General features: G+C 40.2%; 2 protein-coding genes across 2 annotated transcripts in view; one reads left to right on the top strand and one right to left on the bottom strand.

Moving 5' to 3' along the window:
* Window positions 1–10,501, bottom strand: part of LOC130071983 (von Willebrand factor A domain-containing protein 7-like) — a 30,184-nt gene extending 19,683 nt beyond the window's left edge. The window contains exons 1-12 of the mRNA XM_056236851.1: window positions 10,495–10,501; window positions 9,237–9,439; window positions 7,570–7,842; window positions 6,120–6,213; window positions 5,727–5,843; window positions 5,451–5,631; window positions 4,508–4,668; window positions 4,216–4,328; window positions 3,920–4,036; window positions 3,526–3,744; window positions 3,204–3,330; window positions 737–895 (exon numbers count right to left, since the gene is read on the bottom strand). Coding sequence (XP_056092826.1) covers window positions 737–895; window positions 3,204–3,330; window positions 3,526–3,744; window positions 3,920–4,036; window positions 4,216–4,328; window positions 4,508–4,668; window positions 5,451–5,631; window positions 5,727–5,843; window positions 6,120–6,213; window positions 7,570–7,842; window positions 9,237–9,439; window positions 10,495–10,501 — 1,771 coding nt within the window. The remainder of the gene's footprint in view (window positions 1–736; window positions 896–3,203; window positions 3,331–3,525; window positions 3,745–3,919; window positions 4,037–4,215; window positions 4,329–4,507; window positions 4,669–5,450; window positions 5,632–5,726; window positions 5,844–6,119; window positions 6,214–7,569; window positions 7,843–9,236; window positions 9,440–10,494) is intronic.
* A 2,065-nt stretch (window positions 10,502–12,566) lies between these two features.
* Window positions 12,567–18,393, top strand: LOC130071998 (uncharacterized). The gene is made up of 4 exons (XM_056236864.1): window positions 12,567–12,888; window positions 13,225–13,376; window positions 13,667–13,778; window positions 15,138–18,393. Exons 1-4 carry the CDS (start codon window positions 12,618–12,620, stop codon window positions 17,270–17,272), a joined length of 2,670 nt encoding a protein of 889 aa, XP_056092839.1. The 5' UTR covers window positions 12,567–12,617; the 3' UTR covers window positions 17,273–18,393.
* Window positions 18,394–20,708: the final 2,315 nt, after the last annotated feature.

The following is a 20,708-nucleotide window of genomic DNA, read 5'->3' as shown; positions in this document are numbered from 1 at the left end:
CAACGTAAGCTCAATGGAAAAATGTACCTCTACCTATAGCATATTTTTTTGCCCTGAAAAACTTGCTCGGTAGCCCACCTTGTACAAAATTGCACTTGAGATGAGGATCACTGGTTTAGGCGTGAGTCCCATGAAACAGTCACAAGAGCTCAAAGAATTGTAGAAGCGAGCTAAAATGGAATGGATACTTCTGCAAATGCATATTTATCACACGTTTATTACACTGGCTGGCTGGGCTGTAATGTCAGTTTGGGAAAGGGTTTAGTGTTGGTTATTTCCAAACGCGATGGAGCATTATCCTTTTATCACCACATACTGGATATTTCATTTCCGAACTGCCGCGATACATACAGCGACCAATGTAATAATGATCTGTTGTGAAAATGATCTGTTTTGGATAAAACTTAAACGGTTTTACCACCACTCACTGAACCTTTCACTTTGAAAGTGCCATGAAATGCGTATGAAGCAACATGATAACATTTGGTGATATCATTGCCACAGGCATGTTTTTCCCATAAGCCTGGGTTACAAATGTTAGTAGGGTCCGGTGTGGTTATGGACCCCATTGGCTCTCATTGTATAAAAATAAATAAAAATAAATTGACATTCTTTTGTAGTCTGCCAAAGAAAGAGAGTCATACAGGTTTGTATTGACAGGAGTAAATGACAGACTTTTCATTTTTGGGTGAACAACCTCTAGTGGCTTGTGTATGTAAGAGAGAGAAAAAGTTACCATGGACTTTGATGGTATAGGCCTGTAATGAGCTTATGTTAATGTTCCAAAGGCCTACTTGATCAAGTATAGTCAAACGCACTGTGTAAAAGTTGCCCACATGCTCAACCAAGCCCAGTTTTCCACTTAATTCTTCATTAGTCTGTGAATCACCTGTGGAGGTAAATAATGCCATCAAAGATAACTGATCATTTTTATTATAAATATGATATATTATATATTAAATATGATAATTAAAAAAAAGCTCAGAATTTGTCTCCATACCCGATGGTGTTACGGGTGTGGTGCAGGTTGAAGGAGAGGCAGCAGTCAGCAGATCAAACTCAATAATCTTTACTCAATAAAACTTAACACAGGAATCCAGGAAACATTTACCACACCAAATACAAACGTACCATACACAAACGAGAACCGACAAGGAGTGAGGGAGAACACAGGGTTTACATACACAGAGAACAGATTAGGGAAACAAGGCACAGCTGGGGCAAATGAACTAGACACAGGTGAATAAACTAAACACTAACGAGGAGCGGGAAACTGGAAACAGGACTGAACCAAATACACAAAGAACGGGGGAAACACAGGACATACATGTAACATTAGCTCCCCCTCCTGCAAGGCGCGTCCTCGCGCCGAGTAACATCAATAAGGGTGGGGGGGTGGGCGCCCTGGAGGCTGACGAGGGAGTGGCCTACCCGGAGCTGGAAGCCTCCAGGGCGGAGCAGGACGTGCAGGAGGCCAGGGCGGAGCAGGACGTGCAGGAGGCCAGGGCGGAGCAGGACGTGCAGGAGGCCAGGGCGGAGCAGGACGTGCAGGAGGCCAGGGCGGAGCAGGACGTGCAGGAGGCCAGGGCGGAGACTTTCCCTCGGGTGGCCAGGGTGGAGACTTTCCCTCGGGTGGCCAGGGTGGAGACTTTCCCTCGGGTGGCCAGGGTGGAGACTTTCCCTCGGGTGGCCAGGGTGGAGACTTTCCCTCGGGTGGCCAGGGTGGAGACTTTCCCTCGGGTGGCCAGGGTGGAGAGGCCACTTCAGGTGGCCAGGGTGGAGAGGCCACTTCAGGTGGCCAGGGTGGAGAGGCCACTTCAGGTGGCCAGGGTGGAGAGGCCACTTCAGGTGGCCAGGGTGGAGACGCCACTTCAGGTGGCCAGGGTGGAGACTGTCCCTCGGGTGGCTTATATCCCCCCCCCAAAATTTTCTTGGGGGGAGTGACGGGTTCAGAGACAGGCTTGGGGGAACTGGACGGGACCAGCGGAGAAGGCACGGGAGGACTGGACGGGACCAGCGGAGAAGGCTCGGGAGGACTGGACGGGACCAGCAGAGAAGGCTCGGGAGGACTGGACGGGACCAGCGGAGAAGGCTCGGGAGGACTGGACGGGACCAGCGGAGAAGGCTCTGGCTCGGCAGGCGCGCGGGGAAGCTCCGGCTCGGCAGGCGTGCAGGGAAGCTCTGGCTCGGCAGGCGTGCAGGGAAGCTCAGGCTCGGCAGGGCTGCAGGGAAGCTCAGGCTCGGCAGGGCTGCAGGGAAGCTCAGGCTCGGCAGGGCTGCAGGGAAGCTCAGGCTCGGCAGGGCTGCAGGGAAGCTCAGGCTCGGCAGGGCTGCAGGGAAGCTCAGGCTCGGCAGGGCTGCAGGGAAGCTCTGGCTCGGCAGGGCTGCAGGGAAGCTCAGGCTCGGCAGACATGCAGGGGAGCTCTGTGTCCCAGTCTATAAGCCAGTCTTCCTCTTTTAGCTCCACCAAAATTCCAACTGGCACGGTGGGCATGACGTGATGCATCGGCATGACGGTCTCGGCAGAACGAGACACTGGACACAGTGGAGAGACAGGAACAGAAGGGAGATCTGGGGTTACATCAACGGTGTAGGACGATCCACTCACCCACAGGATGTTGTCGATATATTCCCTAAGGGAACATGTGGTGGCAGTAGCTGGAAATTGCCCAAAGAGTGGATCGTCCAGACCCATCCAGAAGGAGTGCTTGAGGGCTGCCTCTTTCCAGGACACCTGATGGGCGAGGTGGAGGAATTCCTCGACGTAGGTCTCGATCAGATGGTGATTCTGGGAGAGGCTGAGGAGAAGGTCGGTGGAATCTTGAGGGTAGAGGAAGATGCCCATAATGCTGCTGTAACGGTCGGTTCTTCTGTTACGGGTGTGGTGCAGGTTGAAGGAGAGGCAGCAGTCAGCAGATCAAACTCAATAATCTTTACTCAATAAAACTTAACACAGGAATCCAGGAAACATTTACCACACCAAATACAAACGTACCATACACAAACGAGAACCGACAAGGAGTGAGGGAGAACACAGGGTTTACATACACAGAGAACAGATTAGGGAAACAAGGCACAGCTGGGGCAAATGAACTAGACACAGGTGAATAAACTAAACACTAACGAGGAGCGGGAAACTGGAAACAGGACTGAACCAAATACACAAAGAACGGGGGAAACACAGGACATACATGTAACAGATGGGCTTGTGATGTTGAACAATAGAGAATTGCCTGTAATATAGATTGTAATATTTTTCAATGAGGAGTCCACAATAAAAGAGAAGGCTTCTGTTTTTCCTGGGTTCCTTACAATTTGGAAAACTGTTACCTTAAGATACAGAGATTAAGTTGTGTACATATTTATTGATTTTGGATTAATATTTCAATTAAACACATTTTCAAAAACATATTCTTCACTTTTGTGGATGGTGATGATTCATTTCCAGCCATGTGCTTCAGAAAAAACATACAGTAACACAACTACTTTACTGTGGGAAAGGTTTTGAGATATTGATTTCATTACTAGAGCAGATGTGGAGGCATCCAATATAATGCTGGTGGCTTGAGGAAGTGTTGCTTTGGTAACTTCAATCGCCTGCCCTCCAGAGGCCAGAGCTAAATCCTCATAGACCTGATTTAAGGGATTGGAGATCCTGGTGGAGTAATGCTGCCTCTGCCCTCGATTCGAATCCTCACTCCGTCTCCGACGAGCAGCAAGACCATTAGTCAGCATGAAGTTCACCTATAAAAAGTAAAAGCACGATTTTTTTTACTCAACATGCATATTATATCATGGACAGCCAATGCTTTCAGGTAACCGTATATTGAGATGCAGGCTTTCAGCTTGTTTAATTGGCAAAATGTCTATGTCTGTCTATTGACATAACCAGACTATTAAAGGGAAACTTAATACATACCACAGACTTTGTGCTTTCAATCAATGCCAAAACAGTACTTTTTAACTCTTTGTCCTTTGCATCAGCATCAGTGAAAACAAATATTTTAGTCTGGGGAGGTGAGCTAGTAAGAGCCAGCTGGAAAAAGAAAAAGTCTGTTTTGTAAAAATCTCAAATAATCCAGCAGAAGTTGTCCGACTTATGATTTGTGTGGTGTAAATGTGCACGAATATACCATAATAGATCATTTGAATGCATAGTGTAAACAAATTATTATGAAATAGCATTTGAGTCCATTCATATTGGTGTTTCCATACCCGGAGTCCCGAGAGGCAGAGCTCTGGTGTGTCCCCTCCATCATGCGGTTGAAGGGCATTAATTTGTAATTTGAATTCATCAGGATCTGTTGTTCTTATTAGTGGTCCAAAGTCTTTGGGAATGTAATAGGGTCAGTTATCAGAAAATAAGTTCATGTTTCCAGACTTTGCACGCATAATTACTAGTTATAGTAATTATAGTAATACTGGTAATCTTGAGTTCTGCATTTCTTCAGAGATGCATACATTTTCTCTGTGAAATTTAGAAACTAGTAATAAAAAAATTTCTAACCAGGGTCATTGAATGGCACAAGAATGTACTCTGCTACAGTGCCTTTCATACTGTCTGTGATGTTAGAAGTGACTCGTCGTACTTCATTAATGTCATCCCCCATGCTGCCTGTGGTGTCAATCACAAAGCACAGTACTGAAGTCTGAGAGAAGCCCATCAATCTAAGAGAGAGTGACCCAAAAGGAGAAAAATTAATTATCCTAAATTCATATAAAAACTTTGCATTTACATGTAAAGCCCCAAATTAATATAATTCAAAGACATTACATTATTGCACCCTACAATTTGTTTTTCAATCGAGTTAGTACATTTTTTCGGAGGAGTTTACACATATATTGTTTTATCCCATGTGTGATACATTTTAATTGTTGGTGCATATACCCCATTAATACTTATTGTAACAATTTATCAGTACTCAGAACTTGAAGAGAAAAATATTATGGGCCCCGAATTTGCATATTGACAATGTAGGCTATATGCTCTGGCTGGGTATTGTTTGCTATGTCACGATTCAAGATGTATCATTATATATCCATCACGTCAATAAGTATTATGATACATCTTGAATTGTGAAGTAGAAAACAATACAGTCTGCAATATATAGCCTGCATTGACAATATTGGCATCATGTCCAGGCCATTTTTTCAAGAATGTGCCATGTTCTGATTGATGGATGATCCGATCTGCTTCATCACATCACAGTGATATGTTAATGAAAACAGGGCCTTTGTCTGTCAGTACCATGAGCGCTGCCTTGTTAAGTTGCCGTGTAAACAAATATCAAATGAACGTGTTGTGTAAACTGCTCCCCAATCATACTGTAAGCTTGAATTGTTCCAATGGCCAGCCCATGGCCAATTAACTGATCATGGCATTATATTATAGATATAATGATTCATTCAAACACAGCATGCATGGAAAAAAAAGTATTTAGGAGGACAACCTCAAAAAGTTAGAGTCTCCCAAGTAACCTCTAATGTCTTCCAGTAGTTGTCTGGTCGCAGCAATGGCCACTGTTGCAGCGTCGTCATGAAGGTTACCATGACTGGACGATTGTGTATCTTTATTGATTCCACCTTTAAACCAACTTGAGATGTCAGCTACACCTCCGTGGCTACATTTTTCTGCAATATTCAATTTGGATTCACATGTAAACTGAATTTTTGGCATTTTATTAGTTTTCTTTTATTTTGATATAGTGAATGCATGAATTCATTACCAGGTGGCCTGGACAAAAAGTATCCTGATGTCAGTTTTCCCTCTTCATTGATGTCTTCCAGGATGTTGTTTATACAGGCATCTCCATCACAGTTTCTACAAGTGGGTCTTTTTTCTCCTTTAAATATATAAACCCAAAAAGAGTTGAAATGAACTGTCTAACTATTTGTATAGAAGTATACAAATTAAGCACAAATTTATAGGTGTCATTTCAAACAGATCCTTCAGAACTTTTAACTTAGCAAATTAAATTCAGTTCAAATTCAGGATATGAACCAGAATTTTAAAACATTCTTAATTTAATTCTGAATGGTATGCATATTAAAGAATTGATATTAAAGAATTGCTGGCACAAACAGAAATACCACAATTTTAATAATTTTTTTTGCTATACCAGCAATATTATCTATAGGGCGATCGGGTCTGATCAGGTTGGAGTATGGAAATCGGTTCCCCAGTTCTATCCAGTTGCTGTGACTGTAGAAATCCTTTAAAGCCAAACAAAAAGAATAGTCACACAACTGGTTTTGATTACACATTTAAAGTAGGCTATACTGTATACCAGTGGCGAGCAGTGACTTCTTCAAACAGGTATTCAGAGTTTTTCGGTCGATGGAATCATTTTCTGGTTTTAGTTGATGGAATCATATCCTCAACTCCAGCCCTCTGAGTCATAAAATCGATACCTCGACTCCATTTGTTAATAATAAGGACAGAGTCAAAATTCAAGGATCTTGCCAGGAATATCAATTAGGCATTCTCTCTCTCCCTCTCTCTCTTTCTCTCTTAAAACCTTTTTACAATTTTTAATTTAAAATAAAATAAAGAGAGCATTTGTGGAACTGACAATAAATGAGCTAGTCCCCTCACATACAGGTAATTCGGGATTGCACTTGCACTTATACAAGAAAGGTCTTACATAAAGGGGTGGGGCTCGGCTACAAGCTGATTGGTTACTGCATGCTGTGTACACAAAAACAATGTTATGATTGTATGCCACAGGCATGGGAGTTTTTCACTAGTAAGTGATTACAAATGTTTAACACAGCCATGCACAGTTTCCTCCTAAGAATGGGTTAATTTGATCTGTAATATACATATTACTGTCATACTACTGCGTTTAAAATAATATTTAACTAAAATGAGGATTCTGCCATTATTTGTTCACCCTTATTGGTTGTTCCAAACCTGTAGGACACTCAAAAGTTTTTTGGACCCCACAAACATTCATAATACAGTATCTTCTTGAGGGTAATCAAATAATGTCAGAATTATAACTTGCACTTCATATTCATATATAAATTGTTGCTTTTTTGAAAAAAAAAAAATCTGATATAATATCAGTTTCAACGCAATACCAATTTTAACTATCAAAACAGTTTCATGACAATTTGTTCCATTTTATGAAATAGCCTAAATCAGGGATGGGCAACTTCCAACCCATTTACATCTAAAATTAAAAAGGGAATTTATGCTAAATGTTATTATTAATTTGCCAGTCTCAAACTCATTCTCTTAAATGTCCTGGGTCTGCAGAGCATTCTGAAATAGCATTTGAGTATATATATATATATATATACAAACCCCTGTTATACATTCATAAAATATCACATTCTTACAAAATAATACAAGATTCTTTCACATTTCACATCTCATTATTTCATGATTCCGGATTGACCTTGCATTGAAATTCTGAGAAGACATTCAAGATATTTTGAGCTGCAGGATTAAAATATTTGAATAAAAAATTAATAATGAATCAGATTATTGCATCAGTTCTGTGAGAATTATGTATTGATGTCCTTGTCTACAAAAGTTATAAAATGTTCTTTCTAATGACATACCTGTAGAGGATGCAGAGCCTCACCCAACAGCTTTCTTGCTGTTTCATAGTTCTTCTCTTTTGCAGCAGCTTTAACAGCTCTGACACTGTTTTGGATGAGGATCCAGCCCCCAAAAAATTTCTCGTCATCAAAGTGGTATTCTGCATCACTCGCATGGTGAAAATCAACCCAGGCGTTACTACTGCAAACTGTTTTAATGGCTTGTTGGAAACCTTTAGCTGATGAAGGAGATGAGCAAGCTTCTGTCAGAGACTCAACTGTCCATACAGCTGACTAAAACAGAAAATACATTGCATATATCAGTAGACTATTCCATAAAGTACGGATGGCGTGGCTTTAGTATGACATGAACTTGCAAGTGCAATATAGTTTATCAAAGAAAATGCTGTTCAGTAGTTTCTAGCACAACTACCTGTCACACTCAGGCTTGGACACAATGACCAGAACTGAGGTGGTAGGTGTTTTTGCAGTTATGGCAGGAACACAATGCATAAACATGTAACGCCCCCTACCCTCTCCTTTAATGGATGTAGCACCTGGTTCTAATGATGTGTCTCCCGACACATCGCGTTTATCAGGAGCTAATTACCCTCCTCCATCCCCAGCTCCTCCTCTCGCCCAGTCAGGATTTGGCATTATGATTCCCCTTGATTCAGAATAAATTCTCAAATTATGTTGTACTTTAAAATCTTGAATTAATGATATCTGCATACATTCATGTTGGTTCTGTTCCGTTTACCCTAAGGGGGGTTATTGCTGCTCTCCCTGCTCTTATCCATGCTAGGCTGCATTGATGCGCAGGGAGTTCTCGCCCAGAACGGAGCCATACCGCCAATCCAAACTGCTAATTGTCATTCATATTTGACAATAGGGGTCCTGACAGAACTGATACTCAAATATTAATACTCAGTTTGTACCAGAAAGAAAACAGTAATGCAATTCCCTTTTGAGATATGGTACCATACCAAAATAAATTAAAATGCAAAATACACTCAATACAAATCAAGTGAATAAACTAGACAACATGTAATGTGGGCCCACACACACTTTCAGTTTCAATAACCCCAACCTCTTGGCCTGTGTCGTTTCTTGAGAAAGGTGTGGCCGTTAAAACCAACAAATGGCCTCTTCGCTCCAAAAAGCTAAATAAACAAACAAGTGTTGCTGTGTCGACACACGCGCTGCATGTCCACCGATCCCATTAGCAAATTAGCTTAAAGAATATTGGAGCACACACACACACACACACACACACACAAAGGAATGATGTTAAGATGAAGGATGACTGGAGAACGACTTGGATAAGGTAACAGCAGTAGCAAGGTAGTCAGTCAGGAATATAAAGCAGGTAAGTAGTCTCTAGCATCAGACGAAGTCAGACAATGAATGAGTGAGTCTCTGTGCTCTATATACAATAATGCTTGTGGTGAGGGCTAAATGAGTTCCAGGTGTGTGTGGTTAGGTGCCAGGGATGATGATGGGAAACGCAGTCCATGACAGTCTTCCAGTTTAATTTCTTACATGATTTAAATATATCATTTTTTGTGTGTATTTCTAATGTGAAATTGATTTATGCCCTCAAACAGATAAAATATCAGTTTTGGAAATAAACAAATCATCTTTAATCTGTAGCCACACCAAAAACAATGATTCCTTTCTTTTCTCACCTGCACAAAATTCCTTCCTTGTTGAAGTGCCTGAGCCTTACAGACTTCTGCTGTCGTTTGTAAAATTGCTGTTTGTGTTATATCTTGGTGAGTAATGGAATTTGTTAGCATAGTCTTGAAAGCCAGGGTCCTTTCTTCACTGTGCAGATTGACTAATAGGATGATAATTGGATAGAGTGAACTTTGAATCATTGTGACTTTATCTGAAAGAAAAAAACATACACGATATACATAATCACAAACTTAAAGGCAAATAAGATATATATTATGAAATGGCTACTATACCTCAATCCTGGATAACCTAAAAAGTATTCTCTGCTGTTTGTCAAAGCTAGTGGCCTCAGGTAGGACTATTTATACTTACACATGATATCAGTCTAGAAGGTGGCCCTTCAGTGAAGGAATGTGCCATGAACAGGTTTTACTTGATTTTCCCTGAGCAGTCTTGCAGAAAGTTTGCAAAGTCATTATAGCAAACATTGCATTCAATGTTACATGATTCTATCTCATACACATAAAAAGGTACTTTATTGACGTCTATGATTCCATGAAGAACTTTTAACATCCGCAAAACCTTTCCATTGCACAAAAGGTTTATAGATTATTAAAAGTGTGTACTTTCACTTTCACTTTGTAATGCACAAACGACGATTCCTTACATTGTTTTGTGCAATATTTTGTTAAGCTGGTTTTAAAGCACTAGTTCCTGTCTGACCTGATTTGTTTTCACAAATGATGTTCTGTAACATTTTGTAATAGCTCTATAACATTTGGAGTAAAGAATTGTGTCACGGCCGGCTCTAAGCCGCGACAAATGAGGGAGGCAACGAGAACAAAAGCCAGTCAAAGAGATTTTATTTACAGTAAAGAATAAGCTACATCATTAACGCAAAACACAATAAACACGTTCCAATAACACAGGCCTGTAAACATAACTTCCCAACTAAAACTAATACATAAAGCAAGCAAACAAAATAAAACAACCACAACCCAAACTAACAAAAAAACAGAGGGTAACCGAAGCCACCTCAAGTCAGAGAACCATTACCTTTTATAACCCTCTGCAGGTGTTTCACATTAATGACCTCAGTAGGACGGGCCTAGAGGCACGTCACAATTGTTTGAGAGAAAGGACCACAGATGCTTATGAGGCTACAGTTGGGATATTGTTGTACCCTGGGATGTTGGTCAGACAGGAGGCAAGGATCAGTTCAAATACTTTACTGAACGTTTCTTCAACAGCACAGACAAGACATACCGTACATGTGCAGATTTGGACATTGTAGTTGCAGCTCTTATGTTGATGGAGATATGATGGAGATATTATTACTGTAAATAAACTAAACAGTAATAAATGTCACATGTACTGTAAAAAGCACAATTATTTATAAGTTCCTATAAGCTTAATATCGTGTCTGACTCAATGCAACACCTTAAACGGACAAATTATTCTTTAACATAGGAATTTGTACAGAACAAATAATTAATTAGCAGTTTAAATAATACAAGAACAACACTTAAATCACCTACAAACAAAGTGTGTAAGCCTTCAACAATGACATTTTGCTGATTTGCTAATGACACAGGAGTATGCATGACAAATTTCTCTCGAGTGGATTTCTGACCAAAACACTCTTAGCTACAATATCATATTATACAAAACAACAATATTATTTCTGGATGTACAGATTGGAGCATCAAATGGTTAACCTGTCAATAACCTGTGTGTTTTACTTTACATGTATTGGTGTCTGTCACGGTTGTTCTTGGGTTTTGTTTTCACTTTCATGTTTCATGCTTTTAATTTTGAATTCTTGGCTCCTGCTTGTGTCATGTGAAAAAATCTTATTGGAAGTGGGCGGGGCCAGCTCTCTATTTAGGTAGGCATTCTAGATTCTACCATTGGAATCAGGTTAATTCGACTGAAGCGACGAAACGTCAAGTTGTGCAGCATGATAGCATGGCCTGGGACAGAGTGATATGCGAGCGAATTGTAGCGAGTAACCTCGTTTTACAGTGTTCAACACCCATGTTGACACACTGGGGATGGCTTCCCAAGCCCCGGCCCAGGTGGAGTGGTTCGAGCGGCAGTTTCGCTGTGCTGGGAACTGACACTCCTGGTAGCTGGAAGAGGAAATTTGCACTCTTTTAAAAAATGTTTGTTTTTTATTATGTGTGGTGTAACAGCGTTTAACAGCACAGGGGCATGAACATGAACAGGCCCAGTGCTTACAACAAACACACTGCTTCCAACACCCGGAACTGAACGGGGGGTTAGGGAGCAGCTTTGAGGCAGTTTGGGGGGTGGTCTGGCGCGGCGAGACTTTCCTTCATGGAAGATCATGGACGACTTCTGAGGCGCAGAATCCAGCGTTATCTTAAGGCCTTGTTTACACTGTCAGTGAAATGTGACCCAATTCCGATTTTTTACTCATATGCGACACAGATCGGATGTGTTCTATGACAGTGTAAACAGAAAAAAAAACGCATGCATTCGGATATTTCGAGATCGGTTTCAGGCCTCGTTCATATGTGGAAATAAATCAGATATAAATCGGATATGTGCCAATGCGACTGTCATGTAAACAGGCAGATCGGATTTTCTGAGGCATTAGGGCCACTGGAGGGAACTGGAGCATTTCGACAGGAAGTGTCACATTGCCTGTGACAAGGTCTGAGAGGCGGTGAAGCGCTCAGCGAAGCCCTCCACCGCAGGGCAGAAGAGGCCGGTGGGCGACACTGGGGAGTCGAGGAAGGCAGCTTTGACTGCATTCTATAGGCCTACCACTCTATGGCAATGGTTCTTAAGGGTGCCTCAGTCAGCTAACTTCCAGGGGGCCCAAATAAGTATTAAAATCATTTAAATTTAGTTATATTGACATAATCTTAATTATAATGCTAAAAATTAAGATTCACAACATTAAACTGATTATTTTTAAATATGCAATTTTAAAAGGCCTAAAATTCACTTGTGACTCTTCATATATCAAGTAGTTCACTTTGCATAGATAGTAACAAGAATTACCTTTCAATGCCTATTTATATTTAATAATGCATTTTTATTGATTGATTTATAGACTTGAGCACTTAAGATGATAGACTTTGGAAAAATTCATGCACAAATAATGCATATCAATAGGCTATACGTTTTTTTTTTTTTTTTTTTGACGAAATCAACATACATTGTTCAGTGCTTCAGAATGTGTCAGTTTCGTTTTAAAGGCAGACCGCAAACCTTTTCTGCAGCCTATAAATAAAAGTTTTTACCATTCAGTGCGGAAGTATACCGCCCTCCCCTGGACGTGTGTGATCCTAGTTGTTGATTCTGTCAAAGGGACCATAACGTCCGCTCCATAAAATTCAACTAATCCGAATCGCGCCATGCCTGAGGCGAGTCTTGAAGATTATGACGGGTTTCAGACCCAGTTCACACACATAATGGAAACAATATTACTGACTGCTGTCAGGGAAGCGACAAAACTTTATGAGGGCACTTTGCAGCGCTTGAAAGCGGAATTGGTGCAGCTGAGACAAGAGAATGTCAAAACGAAGACAGGTGATTCATCCAGCCAAGACACAAAGAGATCCACTGAATATGGGAGTCAGAGGAATGCGAATGTCCCTAAACATCGTCATATTGGCGTGCAGTGCGGTAGGTCTTTTTCTTGTAACGATGTGTGGTGTTATGGCGTTCAATAAACACTTCCTGGAAAATTATAACGACTTTTAACGGCTTAGACGAAGTCAGATGGTAAATGCATAAAAGCTAGAATTTCGTACTTTTTTTTAACTCTATGGACTTATCTGATATAATCATTTGTAATGTATGTCCTGCTAAAAAATAAAATCTAGAAGAAAAAAACTAGACTAAGATGGTTTCACTATGGGTGTTGTGCACTTTTCTATAGGGTTTTCTTCAAAGGGGTTAACTACAGTTTCCAAAAAAAATACTTTTGTGCTGGTCTTATTTCTCATTTTCATTTGTTAGAAAAGCCCATTTTGGTTGACCAGGGATGCAGCCCTCCTCAGTTTATAGGGCAACATCTTAGTGTGGGAGACATTACGAGTGATAAACTCACAGATCTTTGTGCCAGTGAGGATGGGAGCAGACAGCTTGCATTGCTCCTCATCAAACAAGAGGTAAGAAACGATAGACTAGTATATGTTTACTCATTCTGGTTCTCGTTCCCTTCCTTCCTCCCACTTTTCTGTTTTGCATGTCAAATAAAGTTCACACAGACTGAGGTCATATTCCCTCTCTGTAAGAGTTTGATTGAATATCAAAATGTTATGTGAGGTGAGACTTCATTCTTTGTCACTTAGAGTTTAGTTTCATTTCTAAATCTTATGTTCATATTTGATCTTTTGAACGTGAATAATATTTTAATGCTGGCCTTTTTATGCATTATGATTTTATGTTCTGTCTTCAGCCTCATGATACTGAATGCGACAACTACGCACCAGGATACTTTCTACTGAAGCAAGAAGGTGCTGAGCCGATACTGGTGCGCAGAGAGCCAAATAAGGACACCGTGGAAAGGGGTATAAGAGTCATTCACAAATTTGACCGAACAATGAGAAAATATTATCATATGTTACTTATTTAGCAGCAGTTGATAAAACAGAATAACAACATTATACACTTTTTTAAAACTTGAATAAAAATTAGCTTTTTAAACGTTCCATTTAAATATATATTTAACAGCCCGATCTCATGAAAGTGCGTATCTATACAACGAATGTTGAGACTGTGTTGATATTTAAATGTGGGTGTGTGTGTGTATATATATATATATATATATATATATATATATATATATATATATATATATATATATATATTTATATTATGTATATACAACCCCAAAACCAGAAAAGTTGGGACATAAAATCAAGAATCTGTGATTTGTCAACCTTTATTTAACTGACAAAAGTACAAAGAAAAGATTTTTAAATTTTTCACTGACCAACTTAAATATATTTTGTAAACATAACCACTTTGTTCCCAATATCATGAGAGAATTGTCAAACAATTCAAAAGTCCCTCAGAAGGCATTGCATGAGAAACCGTCATGCTACTGTGTTAAATACAGCCACATGTGCTCGGGAGTACTTTGGAAAACCATTGTCACTTAACAGTCTGCATCAAGAAATGCCACTTGAATCTCTGTTACACACGGAGAAAGCTTTACATCAGTTCTTTGCAGAGATGCTGCCAAGTTCTCTTGGCCCGAGCTCATCTCAGATGGTCTAAAACACAGTGGAAATGTGTGCTGTGGTCAGATGAGTCCATGCTGCAGCTTGTTTTTGGGAAAAACAGATATCGAGTTCTCAGTCCCAAAGATAAAAGGGACCATCCAAACTTTCATCAGCAACAGGTACAAAAATTGCAGGTACAAAAATTCCACTTGCAAAACTTCAACAATTAATATCCTTAATTCCCAAACATTTAAAAAGTGTAATTAAAAGGAAAGGTGATGTTGACGCATTGCTAAACAATAAAGGTTAAAGAGAATTAACAAATCACAGATTCTTGATTTGGGGTTGTGTATGTATGTATGTATGTATATATATATATATATATATATATATATATATATATATATATAAATATTTTTACATAATTTTTTAAATTGACAAAATATGTATGTGCTGTATTTCGTTTTTTCTTTTTAAGTTGAAAAACATTTGGTGCCTAGACCAATGTAGACTAAAAATGTAAAAATATGAATGAAACACCCCATCCCACCCCAAGCACTCAACTCAAATATTTCGCTAAAGTATCTGAGAATTCAAGAATTCACGCAGTCCAAATAGCCAAAATGTACTTCACACATTTGTAAATACATTTTGTTCTTCTTAAAGTTAATTTCTTGCATCTTCACCTCCCTGTATTCACAGTTGTGATCCCACCATCATTTCAAACAATAACCAGGCACCACAGCAACATTAGAGAAAAGTCTCCACCATCAGTGATTCCTTCCTCCTGTAGTCGCAGAGTGGATTCCTGTAGTCACAAACCTAATCAGATTATACAATCCATCCAAGGTACATCTAAAAGAACATTGGAAATCAATGAAGACTTGTCTTCCCAAACCAAAAGACAAAATGTCAGTGCACCAGCACAGACATCCACTACTTCTGTACTTGGTAATTCAGCCCAGACTCCTGCTCCTACTGTTAACTTGTCTGTGCCAATGATCGAGCTGTCTGGTGCTCCATCAATTCCTCAAGCCAAGTCAACAGCATCATCAGTTCACCGACGACCAAACCCAAATCCTCAAACATCTTACCAGACAGTAGTCCCTCAGAAAGTGGGGTCAAATATCTGTCATCCACTTCAAAACACGTTTATTTCCCCTGTTCCTCCAAACCAAGTCTTTGCAATGGAGCCTCATTCCTCCAAACAATGGCCTCAGGCATTGGTTACAAATACAGAAAAAAGTATTTCAACCATTGCCTTGCTAAACCAAGCCACTGAACCATTTACCCAATCTCAGCTTATACCATTATTTCCACCACAAACCATCAAAACACCAGACCAGGAGGTTCCTCCACAAGTACATGCTGCCATGCCATCAGGCCATATTTCTGTCTCACCAAAAACACCTTCAGCAGTTCAGGATCGGATTCTCTCACCCAGCCTTGTTCCACCTCATACCCAAGTTTTTGCATCACTACAAGAAATACCAGCACATTCTGTGACTTCAAGTTCATCATTCCAGTTCCCTTTGGTGCTCCCACATAATCCGACTCAACCGACACCACCTTCTTACCTTCCAACACACATTCCATTTACTTCTCCCCTCCTTCCAGTTAATGCAATTCAGGGATCTGTCTCCCTAAACCCACCTCAACCTCCACTTACACATTCTCAATATCCAATCCAATCCAATCAGTTCTCCTGTTCTTCAGAACAGATGTTTCCTCCACCCGATAATACACCTGGTTTGCTTGAATCTCTTGAAACTTTGCATTTGCACTCATCCATTGTGATGACCCCACAAGAGGCCCCGGAGCAGGCACCCATGCACCATTTTCCACCATCTGGGCAGCTTGCGCCTCTGCTGACACTTAAGGAGCAACAAGCTGTCGCTTCCGCTAGCGTTGTTTTAGGCCGAGTGCCAGTTCTATCTTCAGAGACCTCTCTGTCCCCAGTTGACAACTTTGAAGGAGACGTACCACTTTCCCCATGTTTCAGTGCAGAAACCACAGATATAAATGATAAAGATTTCTCGGAAGATGAAGACACTCCCACACTCCAGTCTAGACTGAGAAAACAGAGAAAGATGTTCTCTAAATCCAGACAAGGTGAGGACGGCACAGTCATGGTCAATGATAAGAGGGTGGATCGGGTGCAGAACAACTTGATTAGTGAAACACCCCATTCTGGCTCCAATAGCGAAAGTCACGTCTTATCGAAACCTTCGAGTAAAACATTGCAGAAAAATACTGAGTGTCCCGAGTGTGGAAGGGTCCTCAGCAACGCGTCTGCCTTGGAGAACCACATGAGACTTCATACAGGAGAGAGACCTTATACCTGCTCCCAGTGTGGAAAGGCATTCCCTAGTGTGCGAGGCCTTAACCGGCACGTGAAGGTCCATGCAGAGGAGAAACGGTATCAGTGTGAACAATGTGGGAAGAGTTTTGTGTACCACTTTACCCTTACCAAACATCAGCTCATTCACTCAGGAGAAAGGCCTTTTCCTTGTAAAGTTTGTGGAAAGAGGTTTTTGGCCAAGGCAGACCGGTCTACCCATATGCGCATGCACACCGGAGAGAAGCCGTTCTCGTGCACGCTGTGTGGGAAGAAGTTTAAACATAGGGTTGCTCTGAATATGCATATGCAGGGGCATAGAGGAGAGAAACGCTACATTTGCCCCCACTGTGAAAAAGGATTTGTGGATCTAGGTAACTTCAAAAGACACAAGCTCATCCATACAGGGGAAAGGCCGTTTGAGTGCAAAGAATGTGGGAAACGTTTCACTCAGTCAGCCCATCTCAAGAAACATGCCAACACACAACACGTTACATAAAGTAATTGGATTGTTTAACAAAGCAGTTGATATACGGTAGATAAATATTCTGTTACAGAAAATATAATGGTATTAGGCCTGATTGCAAATTAATTTATGGATATGCTATTTTTAAAAGAGAAAAATAAAAGATTATATTTTTATATTTTAACTGCATTACTGCATAGATTTTGTACAGTGCTTTAATTGTTAACATTTTTTTTTAAATGTGAAGTAAAACGGGGTTATTTTTCTATTAATTCCTCAACCAGTTGTAACAGTTGTAATTGAAATTATTCAACCCCTATTGCAAATCAGGTTTATTTGCTAAATTTACAGACTTTCAGCTGTTTGCCCCAAAAGGTGGTTTCCCCAAATTCAACTGAAAATGCAACTTTTAATGACTTCTGCAGTCTCAAAAGTATTCAACCCCTTCATGGCAAGCATCTTTAGTACATGGTAGAACACCCCTTTTTCTGTTATGACCCGCTGCAAACGAGATGTATAACCAGACACCAGCTTCTGGCAGCGTTTATGAGGAAATGGAATCTTAGCCCATTCCTCAATGGCCTCCAGTTCAGTAATATTCTTGGGTTTGTGTGCTGCAAATGCCTTCAAATCCCACCAGAGATTTTCTTTGGGGTTCAAGTCAGGTGACTCTGATGGCCACTGTAAAATCTTCCAGGACTTCCTCTGCAACCAAGCCTTGGTGGAATTTGAGGTATGCTTGGGATTATTGTCCTGTTGGAAGGTCCAATGACACGCAAGCTTCAGCTTCATCACAGATGGCATGACGTTGTCTCCTTCCTAGGATTTCCTGATATACAAAAATGAATCCATCTTGCCTTCCACATGCTGCAGGTTTCCAGTGTCAGAGGATGCAAAGCAGCCCCAGAGCATCACAGAGCCCCACCATACTTAATAGTCATAGTGTTCTTTTAAGCATATGCTTAATTCTTCTTCCTCCAGACATACCACTGATCCATAGGGCCGAAAAGTTTTGTTTTATTGCTCCACAGAACAGAATCCCCAAACTTCTGTGGCTTATTTATATGATTTTGAGCAAATTGGAGCTGACTTTTCTTGTGCTTTTGGGTCAGTAGTGGTGTACATCTTGGAGTTCTGGCATGCGTTTAGTACACGCCTTAAGGCGGGCATACACTTTGCGATTTCAGCACGGTACCTACTCACACTGAACGAGTAAATCGCATGCGATGTAAAGCCAAAGTTCAGGATTCATGTGCTCACACTATACGGTCCGATCATCGAGCTGCGACTTCACTGCTCACACTATATGTGTGAAATATCTGCGATAAACCCCTGGATTGCGCCTATAGACGATATCATGTCCAGAGATATTGTAAAAACAAGCATCAGCTATCAATATCAAGATGATTTACCATTTCCAATTTATGCATTAAATTATTATTAGTATTATTGTATTATCATTATTAGGGGAGGCCTAGGCTAATTTTATTATTTAATTGATCCGCTATTATAGTTAATTTGCCATGCAATAATTTCACAGCATATAACCAACGTGCTGTGAGGATAATAAAATATTACATAGAAGCTACTCCTCATTGAAAATTGTCCAAAACATTTAGGTCGATTACAATGAATTATAGGCATATAAATAACTATTAACTGTCTATAATATGTCCGAACATTGCAATAATTAATCATCAATGAAAATTAAAAACAGGTTTATTTCAAAAACATTGTTTAACAAATGAATAAAAGAGGCGTTATCGCAGGTGGCTTGGAAGACGTGGGTAATATATGGTTAATCCATTTTGCAACACGAACTGGAGGTAAACAACAGTAATTTGTAGCTAGTTTGAACTACAGAACTTAAAGTTCTCCCTCTTTTCGTTTTTATTTTAATTTAATTTTGCTGCAGATGAAATGGTTAAACTTCTGTTTTCGCGCAGGCGCAGTGAGGGAAAAAACACTGAGTTTAGGGCAATCGGTTCGTAGCTTTGCATTCAACTGTGCGATATAGTCACGAGGAGCGACCAAAATATCTGACATGCCAGAAATTCATCCGACCATCCGATTGTCGATCGGGAGAGGTTAATCGCCTCTCGTTTCTACCTGTACACTGCACGATAAACGACGCACGACAAAGCTGAAAATCGGTCCGACCCGAAAAAGAGTTGCACGAGTCAGAATTCGGCTCAAAATCGGACGAAAATCGCATAGTGTATGGCCGCCAATACTGTGCAAGCTGAAAACTCTGTGCCTGTTGCCAAGTCTTGCTGCAGGTCTTTTTCAGTCACTCAAGGGATTTTCTGAAAGGGATTTTTTTGCTTTGTCAGAAATCTAGCCGTTGATAGCTTCCTTTTTCTGCCCCGTCCAGGTAGTGTAACCACTGTTCCTTTAACTTTGAACATGCAAACTATGTTTCCAATGGTGTCTAGGAACATTTAGTGCCTTAGCTATCATTTTGTAACTTGTTCTTTGTTTGTGAAGGCGATGAAATCTTCTCTTAACTTGTTGGACTCTTCTCTTAACCATTCTTTTGACTTATATCACCATATCTCTAACATGCAGTCAAACATGACTCAACAAACCTAGCCAGTTCAGATATTTCATGTGTTCTAGCTCAAGCACACCAGGTGCAACTAATGAAGCCCTTGATTAACTGCATCTGGTGTGCTTGAAACAACACCCGTTTTGCAGATTTGTTCTATTATGAGGGATTCTATTCAGGGGGGTAAATAATTTTAGACTGCAAAAATCAAAAGTTGCATTTTCAGTTGATTTTGGGGAAACCACTTGAAACATTTGTTGTGTTGAGCTATTTAAATAACTTTTGTTTGATTTGTTCATTGCAAATAGATGAAAGTCTGTAAATGTTGCCAATAAACCTGATTTGCAATGGGAGTTTAATATATATATATATATAAACACCCCAAATTGAAACATGGAGTCCATTTGAATTTTTTTAATTGTATGAGGGTCACATATTGCTGTTTGCAAGACAAATTTGTGTCCAATAAAAAATAAAAATGATCAAAGTTTGTTTGCTCCACAGTTTCTCTTGAAATTGTATCTGATCTATTTGATACATATGAATGTAGTATGATGCAGACAAGAAAGAAAAATGTTGCAAATCATATCAACCACTGGGTGGCAGTGTAATGTTATGTGATACACAGACTGTCTAAAAAGCCTTTTGTAAACCTCAATATTGAAATAAGTTCAAATAACTGACATTAATTGCAAGTGAGACAAAACAAGATAAAATGTAGAAAAATCTGCATCACTTTAAAATATGTATATTTTCATTTTAGGCAATTATACAAGCTTTTGTTGAACAGAGTAGCCTGCTTAAAAAAGACTCAAAGCCATATGCGAGTACAGCTCATATGTGTGTTCCGGTTTATGTAAAGTTATGTAAACAACTCGGGTATGTATTTTAACATAGGAATAGCTGCTTGAAATCTTCTAG

The sequence above is a fragment of the Rhinichthys klamathensis genome, unplaced genomic scaffold (assembly GCF_029890125.1).
Source record: "Rhinichthys klamathensis goyatoka isolate OS25496 unplaced genomic scaffold, OSU_Roscu_1.1 h1tg000469l_1, whole genome shotgun sequence".
Taxonomy (NCBI): domain Eukaryota; kingdom Metazoa; phylum Chordata; class Actinopteri; order Cypriniformes; family Leuciscidae; genus Rhinichthys; species Rhinichthys klamathensis.
Note: the sequence above shows the minus strand (reverse complement) of the source record. Positions and strands in the feature narration are given on the sequence as shown.